Source organism: Mus pahari, chromosome 15, assembly GCF_900095145.1.
Source record: "Mus pahari chromosome 15, PAHARI_EIJ_v1.1, whole genome shotgun sequence".
Lineage (NCBI taxonomy): Eukaryota > Metazoa > Chordata > Mammalia > Rodentia > Muridae > Mus > Mus pahari.
Genome location: NC_034604.1, coordinates 56309548 through 56321942, shown reverse-complemented (window position 1 = coordinate 56321942; position 12395 = coordinate 56309548). Strand labels below are relative to the sequence as shown.

Genomic DNA, 12395 nt, shown 5'->3' with positions numbered 1-12395 from the left:
TGGACATAAAGAGATGCTAAAGTGGTAAAGCCGCTCATTTGAGTGAAGGATCAAATTTTCTTCTTGAGGTTTTTGTTCCATTTTTTTGTTTTGAAATGAAAATTATTGACTTAAGTATATTTTCAAAACATACTGCATATCTCAATAGTTTTGAACGTTCTTATGCTGAACAAGTTTATGGTTAGCAGACTAGCACTTGGATTGAGAAAAGCTTGGCGCCCAGACAGCCACCAATAGTCTGTCATAAGTTATTCAATCTCTGTTTTGAAAAAGTCATCTTTTAAAATAGTTTACTATATTAGGATTTGTTGTTGTTTATTTATTCCAGGACCAACAAACTCCTTGAAATACGTGCCCTTGGTAACAGGTCTGGCATCGGCCCGTAACCTGGAACACTTAGAAATGGTTCGAGTCCCTTTCCTGGGAGGTCTCATCCAACATGTGGTTGAGGACAGCTGGCGATCAGGTATCCATTTCTTTTCATTACAAAACAGTTTTTAAAGTTGGCTTCTTAAATTTTTTTGGCTTTGTTTTGTTGTCTCTTAATGTTTTTTTTAAATAATATTGGTAATTGTCTTTGCCTTCTTTATGGTATATTTGATGAAGGTAAGTATCAATGAGCACAGGCTAATATTCTTTGCCTTTTTATGCATGTTAAACCTTCTCAAGATAGAGTGATGAGGCAGGTTTTCTGGTTTGTTATTTATTACTTGGTGAATGAATAATAACCTTTTATTGAGCTCGTTCTTAGAACTGCTGACCCAGTGGCCCTTTGAGGAGAAACACTGCATGACTTGAACATCTTAGGTCTCCAAAAGAGCTCAGGCTTTAGAAATGCTGTTGTGTCTGGCATTTATTATAGTGTATAGAAGTTTCCATGCCTGTTCCTGAACACTGCTGCATCTGCCAGATAATAACTCTTCATATCCCTTAGCTGCAGGGGGGAGGAAGCTAACAGTTTGCTAATCATTTCATTGGTAAGAAAGTATTGGCATAGATATATAGTACTTAAAACTAGAAATGTAGTTAATACAAATTATTAATAAAGTAAGATGGAAAAAAGTAAAATGAAAAAAATTAATAGACCAGAAACTCCTCCAGAAACACTGATAACATGAAGGCAAGGTTAATACTGCTGAAGCATATTGTAGACATGTTATCACATGTCAAATCAGGATGAGATCCCCGCATTGCACTGAATCAGAGATGGGAATAGACTCCCTCCAGACCAGCAGCATTGCGTTTGTTTTTATTTCAGTAAACAAGATAAAAGTCAAAAGAGTAAAGAAGACTACAGTGTCCGTCCATTAGAGAGGAGGCCTGAAGAGAGCTGACAGATGCTGTATCTCATGATTACGACATGACGAAGAGTGAAAGGCAGTCTGTACAGTGTGGGAGGGAGTAGGAGATCTTGAGTATGGATCTCTTACAGTGGGCTCGCATTAAGAATAGATAAAGAATTCTTGAAATTAAGAAACACACAGGCATCCCAGTAGGAAAATGGAAAGGGCTAATACATAGCCTTCACATAGGACTTTATCCACACGATGGGTAAATGTAAATAAAAGATAAACTTTCACAAGACTTAGGAAGTACAAATTAAAGCTAATGTGTGCCACAGAAGCACTGATATTACTAATATGAAAGACAGTCATGTTGGCTGGGTCATGCACCATTGGAACAATGCTGAGAGTATAAGCTGATACTTCTATACTTAGAAATATTGGTAGACGTACTCTGCTAACACTGACCATGCACACAACATTTGTCTTCTTGGCTTTAAACCCAACAGAAAAGAATTTATCTTTACCCAGAAATGCATGTGAGATATGTTTATAGAAACATTATTGCTAATAGGCTCCCAAATAGGACTACCAGACATTGATCATCCATAAGATAGATAATTAAAGTGTGGCATGTTCACATGCTGCTCTGCAAAGTGCAAAGGATCAAACTGAGAGCCACCCACAGCAGTGTAGTTGAATCACATAGCAGTGTTTGGTCAAGGAAGCCAGACATAAAAGTATACATACCTAGTGACTTTGTGTTCAAGTGAAATCACTTTGCTATAAATGATTTTTGTCTGCTGCCCTTCCTTTTGATGTGATACCTTTCAAGAAAAAAAGTATAAGGGCTGCAGAAATGCCTCTGTGGGTAAAGTGCTTGCTATGACCAAAAGACTTACATAGGCCACATGCATCTGCAACCCCTGCACTAGGAGGTGGAGGCAAACAATGGCCAGCCAGGGGAGCCACAATGACAAGTTCTAGTTTCAGGAAAGCATAAGGTGACAAGGAATAAAGGAACCTCTGGTTCCCATGTAGGTGTGTGCACTGGTACATGCTCACAGGAAATTAATTGGTTACAACAAAATTCGAAGAGTCAAACATGAAACTGAGTTAAAGTAGTGCTGTCTTGTTCTCTTTGATACACTGGAGGTTCAGGATTTGACCAGGAGGGGGCAGTCTTTCTGTAGTTCCTCATGGGTTTTCAGCATTTGCTTTGTCCTAAGTCTTGAAGTGTTCAGATGCTCCAAGAATGTTTCCAGAATGAGTATCTGTTTTGTGGAGTAACTGCTAGGAATAATTCACCTTGAGGTAATTTGATCGTAGCCACAAAGCATTTACTTTTAAACAGGAATTGCTTTCTAAGCCATGTATAACTCCTTTACCAAAAGTTCTGCAGTCAGAGAAATGTGTCTTTTTATTTTCTTTACTTAGGTGGTTTTAGGAACTTGCATACTATTGTCTTAGGAGCTTGCAAGAATGCCCTGGAAGTAGACCTTGGCTACCTCATCATCACTGCTGCACGTAGGCAAGTATTAACTTTACCTTACATTTTCTTCTACAGTTACATGTTTTAGAAAACTTGGGGGCTAATGTATCTATCTATACATACTTGTGTATAAAATTTGATTATGTCTCACTTGGATCTAATATACAAAGGAACTACTTCAGTAGCAGGTGGTATCACTTCATGTTTGTCTGACATCAGAACTGGAGCCCTTTGGACTACATTCTAGTGGGTCAGCCCTAGAAGGGCATATAATATCATTGCATAGGAAAGCAGTGTCTGAGTGTAATGTGCATAGACGTTGGTGACACTGGTATCTGAAGCCCTCTCCAGCCATTCTCCATCTGTATTTGGTTTTCTGAATTGTTTTAGTCACTGATATACTTCCTAGTCAGAAATCTATCTTGAGCCGGTCGTGATGGCGCACGCCTTTAATCCCAGCACTCGGGAGGCAGAGGCAGGCGGATTTCTGAGTTCGAGGTCAGCCTGGTCTACAAAGTGACTTCCAGTACAGCCAGGGCTATACAGAGAAACCCTGGAAAAAAAAAAAAAAGAAAAAAAAGAAATCTGTCTTAAATCAGTCTTTGCAATGTCTCATGTCCATAATCTTTTAAATGTGTCTTCATATCACTTTATACTATACACTTTTATTAGCAGTTTCCCACTTCTTAGTGATCTATCTCTATGTATATTTTTACATTTTCCTTAAGTTGAAATTTTTTATTAGTTTATTAAATTTTTTTTCCAGTATATACCAGTAATAGACTATTAAAACACAAAAAACAAAAGAATGTTTCTAAATTTAACTTAGTGTTTTTATGTACCACATATGTGTATCCTTTATTAAAGTAAAGTGGGCAGGTTCTAGGGTTCTTACTGTATGATTTATTGTTGCTAATTGAATAGCCAAGTGTACTGCCTAGCGTGAGGCTGCACTTGAAAAGAGAAATCTCAGGGGTTTTGGTTGGTTGGTTGATTTGTTGTTGTTGTTGTTGTTATTGTTGTTGTTGTTATTATATGTTTTTTAATGGAAAGAGAAAAGTTCTTGACACCTGTGGTAACTTTTGTAAAATTAAAAAAACTTGTTTCTAAGTTCTGTTACGGGAAGAATCTGAATCCATTATTTTCCTTTAACATGTTTTTCTGTTTGTAGGTTACATGAAGTTCGCATCCAGCCTTCTTTAACCAAAGATGGTGTCTTTTCTGCCCTAAAGATGGCAGAATTGGAGTTTCCCCAGTTTGAAACCCTTCATCTGGGATATGTAGATGAGTTCTTGCTACAGAGTAAGACATCATGCTTTATTACCTGGATGTGCTGTGGAAAACATGTTGGATATACTGAAATCTAATCTGAATATTCTCTGTCCTTATTTTCTTGACTATGAACCAACCTAGTGTCTTATGTGCTTGCATGTGTTGGAGAAGAGTTGTTTTACATCCATGTACTGACTTCCTTTTCCATGTGACTGCTGGTGTGAGCATGCTGTTGGGGTTGGAGTGATTAACCCTGGGTGAAGAAAACCTTTATCTGGGCTTGCAGTTGTTTTTACTCTGCCTGTTTCTTTCTGACTCGGCTTCATTTTCTCAGAATGTCTTTCATAGTTCCCTTTGTTGGATGTGATCTGTCACAGTTCCTGGAGCTTTGATGCTTTCCTCAACTGTGGCCCCATTCTTTGCTCATAGTTTGCATTTCCATAATAAGGCAGCTGGGGTTCTGGACTTTGCAGATACTGTGAGCACACAGTGCTTAATATCCATTTTACAGTAATTGATGCTGGCTCAATAACATTTTGGGCATGCAATCACAATTAGGAATTCATCCCTTAGGGTTGAATTCAAGTCAGTCAAATTTATTATTCCAACTGTTTTCCCACATGACATTTATAATATAGTTAAAATTTACAATGATGTGTTTTTATTTTATCAAGAATTTATAAACATTCTTGAATATCCACTGTCATCCCAGATGGTTGTGTTTCCTTTGGATCTAATTTGCATTATAGAACATGAAAGGTAAAACACCGTTGACCAAGACAGCCTAGGACAGTCCTGGACAGAACCCATGGCTCCCTTGCTTGTTCATTTCAGAGTGTAACAATATGGCAATTGTGCTGTTGTTCATTTCTTTTCCTCCTCCTTTGTCTTTGAACTTCACATTAGTTTACATGCAAGATTCTTTTAAAAAAAAATCATTTGTAGACAGTTTAATACCAGAACCACTTTTAATCGGTATAGCTTCTTAAAAACTATGAGTTTTAGCAGAACATCATTAAGAGGCTAAGATAGTAGAATGGTTTCATAGAAAATTAAAAATATCCAAAAAGAAATTGACTTTCCTTTCTGGTTATGAAAGAAGCTGCTCGTATCCTGTTTCTGCGCTGTCGTTGTGTAGATGCCCTAATGACAGATTGTGTTCTTTATAGGGCTTTCTGCTCCAAAGACCTCAGCTTAGCAACGTCCCTATCCTCAGGCGAGCCGCCTTTAGGACTTCTGAAGGGTAACCTGTTGTGAAAACCCTACTTTCAGGGAGGGATAGGTGGGCACGTCCTGTATTTACCCCAGTTCTGCCCTATTATATTTCTCTTACCTCACCACATGTTTTCAGTAGGATATAAACACTACAGCTTGACTACCATTATTCCATACTCAGTGCTCACTCTTGCTCTTTCATTTCATGTGCCGCCATAGTAATTTCATATCTTGAAGCAGGAAGGTAAAGAACTCAAGTCACTTTTTTGGTCTGGCAGAATAGCTAAGTAGAAACATTCTCTTTGTCCTCTCGCAGATCAGGGCGATGAGTACTACAAGACTGCTGCTGTGATCTAGAAATAAAGATGGCTGGAATCAGGGACCCAAGGAACACTTGAAGAAGGAGTCTTATTTAATGCATTTGTTCTCTCAGAGCTTTGTGGGAAGCTGGTCAGGGTGGAAACCCAGGAATATACACTGAAGTTCTAGAACAAGAGAGAGGGCGAGGGAGAGAGAATTGAGAGTTGTCTGTTGTTGGTCATAAGGTTATATAGTAAGATACTTAAGTACTTCCCTACTTTTCTCTTTAATGGCTCTGAGGAGACATTGAAAAAGTGATAAATACAGCCAAGTTTGGTGGCACAGAGCTGAAGGAAGAATTAGAAATACAAGCTCATCCCTTGGTAAATAACAAGCTAGACAGCATCTTAGGCTCTGTGAGACCATCTCCAAAGCAGAATAGCAGCAGAAACATAATACATTTATAGCAGTCTTTAATATTTGAAGTTTTCAGTAAGTGGTTTTTAACCTTTAGCTGCCCTTTATGCTAAAGAAGAAGAGAAAAGGAACAGAAATGAACTCCTGGTATCATCAGGATTTTAAGAATTAAAGCCAGTAGAAAGCCCCAGGAGCAGGAATGGATTGCATTAAAGGCAGGGTATGCATTTGTCCTTTCACAGTGGAGCATTTATGTGGACACCTAGTAAATGGAGTCAGTACAAGATTTCACTCATCATAAGGGAAAACTCGGTTTTCAAGTCCAAAAAGTAGCAAGGAGGTTGATGTTTAGGATGCTGTAAGATGACTTCTGCAAGAACACCAGCAGGTACTGATGCTGGGTAGTTCTAGAGAGTGTGGACTATGTGGGAAGTAAATGGTGGTGCTCGGGGTGGAGTGATAGTTAACACGTAGTTTCACACATTTCAAGCTAAAATACACATTGCTCTATTGTTCAAGGCAGTTTCTCGAAGAGCAGCTGAGTTTTCTTTGTAGGGTTGTTCAGTTATTTTCAAGAAGGGAAACCGGGAAAGAGTTTTTATTTACATTTGAAATGTAAATTTAAAAAAATCTAATAAAAGAAAAGAAAAAAAAAAAAGAAATATAAGCTATGTGTGGCGGTCAGACTCCTGGTACCACCCTACACACTGAGGATACAACTGAGGTTTACAGACAATCCTTCAAAGAGCTCTTACGTTTAAGTAACTGTCCTGGAGAGTGAGGACCAGCCATGTGGAAGAGAGATTGTCAATATGCAAGAGATGGACGTGATTTAGGATGATTGACATATGACCAGTGGAATGTGTCTGAGTTAGAATCCAATTCAGGGCACAGGTGGACACCTATCACCTATGCTGTGGGCTCCATAGTGAGTTTCCCATGGAGTTTCCCATAGGAGTTCAAAAACTTGATCCTTATAATAGTCACATATACTTTATTATATATGAGAGAGATTCATTTTTATGGTTTTGGTTTTCTTTTTAAAAGATTTAAAATTCATAGTTGTATGAACCAATACATCTCTCAATTATACTTTTTCCTCTTTCTTAACAGTTGAAGATTTATCTCCTATTAGCTATTCCTGATTTTAAGAACAAATTCTTGTTTGTATGAGAATGCTACCATATATTCTGTATACTCACCTTAAATATGAAGCCTACCTGATGATGACCATTGGTAGAACAGTTTAATCACACGAAAGAATAAGGTGCAGAGTTGTCAGCACTCCATGACACTGAGACTCTTTGACATTGATTTCTTTCTAGGCAGAATGGCGAATGCAGATTTGGTGAAGTATGGTTTGGCTGATGTGGTAGAAAATCCTGGTATCATTACCGATATAGGGATGAAGGCAGTCAATGAAGTTTTTTCCTGTATCAAATATCTGGCAATTTATAACTGTCCTCATCTACACAACCCATACAATTGGATCTCAGGTACTGTAAACTTGGAAATACCGCTATGTTTTTGGCAGTGAAATAATGTTTTCTTTAATGTGACATGATTATATTCCTAATGTAGATATTTTATATACATATTATCTTATGAGGAATGTTTGTAAAAGTTCTGAGAACCATTATTCACTGAGCTGGAAAAATCCTTCAGTTTTAAAGCTCTTAGCATAAACGTTTGCACTGCCCCAGTTATAGATTTCAGTGCCCTGGACTGAAATGATGCACGTCTTTCCACAGAAGATTGAGTCACAGCCCAGAACCTAGACTATTGTTTCCTTGAGAAGATGGCACATTATCTGGAAAGACAAACTACAGGCATATTTCTAAATTCTTCCTTAGGTGACTTCTGAAGCTCTAACCTGAAGTGAAAGGGTTAGTGACCAGAAGTCCTATTGCGCCTCAGTTCTCCTGCCTACCCTTAGCACGTGTACAAGTGAATGCCATACTTGATCTATTTCCTTATGGCACAAGTTCATCTTCTCTAAAAGAGTAATGATGTTTATAATAGCTGTTAACTGTCTGTGCTCACAAGGCTTTAAGTAGATTAGCAATTTGGGGAGGAGTTCCGTGTGATGCCTACATTAACCACACCAAGACCCTTGCACTTCTTACTGAGCCCTTGGCCTCTGCTGTCAGTCATTGCCATGACCTCACCTCACTGCAGAGCTGCTCGCAGGACTGTTCAGTGCTCTCGAGCCTCTCCTGAGATGGCGTGCCACAAGGGCTCTCCCTCACCTATCAGTGGCCCACATGTTACTGGAAATTAGGAATTTTAGTATATAGCAGGTATAGATCACTTTTAAAAATAACATTTATTGGGTTTTTGGTTTGTTTTTCTTAAATACAGAAGAGTATAAAGAAGAAAACAAAAAATGGCTTATAATCCCATCATTCAGAACTCCTGTTAACACTTAAATTAAAGTAATACATGCACTTGATAAATTTCAGACAGTGCAGAAAGGTACAAAATGAAAAGTCTCCTCTTCTCAAGGTAACCATCATCAACAGTTTCTTATATATTCTTCTGGACGAATTACTTTGTGCATATTACATCCTATACATTTATAGCATTTAAAGTGATTTATAGACAGACAGATCTTCCTGTGTGTACACTGTCCTGTGCCTTATTTTTCATATTAAGTATGTTCGGGAGAGCTGTCCATCTCAGCAAGCATATAGTTCTTCTCATTCTGTCAAAGTAGGTGCATCTGTTTGACTAAGTGAGTGTGCCATGCTTGCTTTACCCAGTGTCCTGTTGCTTAAAGGCATGTAGGCCGATGAAGAGATGACATTTAACTCAGGGCCACTTCAGTTTCACCTCAGTGTTTCCTGTGCCATGTATTTCTCACAATGAAATTATCTATGGAAGCGTCATAGTAGGGAGTCATCAAGCCTTAAAGACCAGGAAGCAAGAAAAAGTTACTCAGAGAAAAAGGATTGCAAGGAAAGTCTTTTGTGATCTGCTGCAAAACTTCATCAGTTACTTGAAGTTCTGTTATGTCACTTTCAACAGACCACTCTAGGTGGATGCGACTGGTTGATATCAACCTCGTGCGGTGCCATGCTTTGAAGCTGGATTCTTTTGGCCAGTTTGTTGAATTATTGCCCAGCCTGGAGTTTATTTCTCTGGACCAGATGTTCCGTGAGCCACCCAAGGTAAAGCACAGTTGAGAGTTTTTGTATTGTGTTCTTTTCAGTCTGTTTTGATACGGGAAAGGAAAACAGTCTGGTATTTGCTTCTTATTAATAAATGTGCCATTAATGCTGTTATATAGTTGTATCTTTTTAAAGTTCCATCTTCAGTGAAGGTATAATGTTTATACTAATGGGTGGTCTCTTGTTATTATCAGTGAATATTAATTAAGGGCTCTTAAGAGAAGGGAAAGGAAGAATGAGGATGCTGCCTCCTTTTTTTAAATTTAGTAAGATGGAGGTGAAGCTGCAAATCTGAGTTAGGGAGAGGCTTCTAAAGTCCTTAGAAACTTATCAGCAGGGCCTCAGGTCTAAGGAGTGGGTGTGTCCTCAGGTCTGAGTGGGTGTGTCCTCAGGTCTAAGGAGTGGGTGTTTACTTTGGAAACGCTTTGCCTATCTGCCATCTCCTAGTAAGATATCTGTGATGCTGTGGCTCTGTTCTCACTGTTGACAGTCTGTTAGGATTGGAAAAGCATCAGACTTGAGGTCCCAGAACCTGTTTCAGTTCCCAGCTAAACCACTTACTGGTCGTGCACTGTCACACAGATCTCTCCCAGTATGCTCCTGGTGCTTACAAAACAGTCTAGTAGTGCTTTATTGCTTGAAATGTTGTGAGCCTTGAATGATCCTTTTGTTTGTATTTTAAAATATTACTTAAGTTGTCCTTTTAAATACTAGTCCTTACGTAAATGAGATTATGAAATTTCATATTATAAAATGAAAGTTATTGTGTGGAGTATCCCAAACCAAGAAGCACATGGTGTGTTTGCCTAGGGCTGTGCTCGAGTCGGTCTGAGTGCAGGAACTGGAATTGGGGTTTCCTCAGCGCTTGTCAGCAACCAGAATTCCAACAATGACAATGACAATAATGCTCCGAATAACAATGCCAACCTCCATGATAACAATCACCATCACCCAGATGATTCGGATGACGACAATGACTTTCGTCCAGACCTACAAGCAGGAGAGGCACAATTTGCAGCCGATGGTAACTCAGATCTTTCATGAGCTCCAGATACAAATGAATTTTGCTTTGGCTTGTCTGGTCCCATCTTTCTTGTTTGCGCTTGTCACTCTTTGTCTACATACACAGAATCTATAAGAAAATTCAGAGAGCGGGAAGGGTGATAGATCTTGGGGATTAGGGTACATTGGTAGCATTTGAGGCCGGATTTAGCTGAATTTTAACTCTGGGGTCTGTGGCAAAGCAGCCTCTCACACTATTGAAATGAGAAAGAAATGAGCACCAGCTGTAATCATGGACAAACAGAATCTTCACAGTCATGCAGCAGAGGAAGCACATGTGCCAATTCCAGTTAATAAAAGCTCAGCTCTGCAGTTACCTGCACGATGCTTGAATAGTTATTGGCCAGCTGCTATATGTCAGCCCATGTGCCAAGAGGTTCCTTCTACATAGCCTTCTAATGAGAAAGGAGGCTCTGAGGCGCTTTCCTTACTGGGTGTTCTAGCATCTCAGTTGATTTCTCAAAACTAGAAAAGTAATCCCTGCAGCCATCTTTGTCTTTGTTTTGTCTACTCCCATAGATGCTGTAACTTAAGAAATAGGGTGTCCTGGTCCTATGGGAAGACTTAGGGCATCTTGTGAACCCTGAAGAACGCCCAGCATTTAGATGCCATTAAAGTATTATGAACTATTTGTAGTTGATTAATGGTTTTTGCCATGCATTAATCATTAGATGACAGCCTAATGTCAAGAATGTCCCTAAGAAAGGTAGAATTTGAGTTTGCATGCTCAGGATAGCCTGGATAAGACAGGTAACCCTAGGCTCAGTGGTCATAAGATGATGATGATGATGATGATGATGATGATGATGATGATGATGAAGCAGATACCTTAATGGAGACAGCATCCAGCTATCCCCTTCAGGGATGAGTACAGTAGTCTTTTGACTCAACTGTGACTTTTTCCCTGCCTTTATCTTATATTGGTTGATGAAATAATCCTTTTCTATCTGTGATTTCCTTTCCTGTTGATTAGCTGGCCACTTCTTTGTCTCTCTACTGAAGCAGTTACAGGCTGCTCTTGTAAAAGCAGGCCTCACCATAACAGGGTGTTTGTCCTCAGCACTGCCAGTCTTACATGTGTTGTAGATATTTGTGTTTTCTTTAGTTTTTACTTTATTTTTTATTTAAGCATTGAATGAGATGGAAGACATGGTCCAGGAAGAAGGAGAGCTGGTAGCCGAGAGTGGAAATGGTATGCCAGCTCACAATCAGGGAGTTCTTCCTATGGATGCTGATGAGGAACAAGCAGGTAATTGTGTCAGTCTTTCTATATCCATCCTTAGGACATTAGAGTCGAGTGTAATGGAGAATAGGAAGTGCTGAGAACAAGCTCTGCTGTTCACTATTGAGAATTGTTAGGAATCATTACTAGTCTCTGTCTTATGCATCTGTATCTTAAGTGATTGTTTCCTTTCCTTTCCTTTCCTTTCCTTTCCTTTCCTTTCCTTTCCTTTCCTTTCCTTTCCTTTCCTTTCCTTTCCTTTCCTTTCCTTTCCNTTTCCTTTCCTTTCCTTTCCTTTCCTTTCCTTTCCTTTCCTTTCCTTTCCTTTCCTTTCCTTTCCTTTCCTTTCCTTTCCTTTCCTTTCCTTTCCTTTGTAGCTGCAGCCACCAACTGCTTTTTCTTATTTCACTGTCTCATGTGTGAATGTAGAAAAAGAAAGCACTTAGATTGTTGAGAGAAATAACCCCATTAAGTATGTTTCTGTTTGTATGAGTAGTGTTCAGTGTACACAGCCAGCTGTGTGTGTGTGTGTGTGTGTGTGTGTGTTTGCATAACAAGAAGTCATAAATGTGAGAGTTCAGAGGAGAGTTGTGAAAATGATGTGAGTAAATGCCTGTTTATGAAAGGCCCAAAAACTTTTTTTTAACTTAAAAAAAAGAAATGTGCTTGTACTCTGACCTCATTTCGGAGAGGAAGAGGAGCAAGGCCAAGGCTGGTCTGGGTTAGTAAGTAGACCAGAGCCTAGTTTCTGACTTCATAGTGCCATGTGCCTTTCGATGACCCTGACCAGCTCTTTGCTTTATGATGGGAGGTTAGAATGCAGCCCTGTCCTTCCTGATTTGCTGTCACGGTACCTCATTACACATGCAGTCACTTACCCAGCAAACTTACTGGGTGTCAGCTTGCCAGGCTTGTACAGTGTGATGCGGAAAGGCAAGGTCCCTTGCAGCTTGCATTTTGTT

General features: G+C 39.2%; 1 protein-coding gene across 7 annotated transcripts in view; it reads left to right on the top strand.

The window, feature by feature from the left end:
- The window catches only part of Fbxo38 (F-box protein 38), a 45617-nt gene that overhangs the window by 19421 nt on the left and 13801 nt on the right, over positions 1-12395 (top strand). For all 7 annotated transcript variants that reach the window (XM_029546919.1, XM_029546920.1, XM_029546917.1 and 4 more), the window contains exons 7-13: positions 329-466; positions 2721-2814; positions 3947-4077; positions 7305-7475; positions 9007-9149; positions 9960-10173; positions 11341-11460. In XM_029546919.1, the coding sequence (XP_029402779.1) occupies positions 329-466; positions 2721-2814; positions 3947-4077; positions 7305-7475; positions 9007-9149; positions 9960-10173; positions 11341-11460 (1011 nt within the window). The remainder of the gene's footprint in view (positions 1-328; positions 467-2720; positions 2815-3946; positions 4078-7304; positions 7476-9006; positions 9150-9959; positions 10174-11340; positions 11461-12395) is intronic.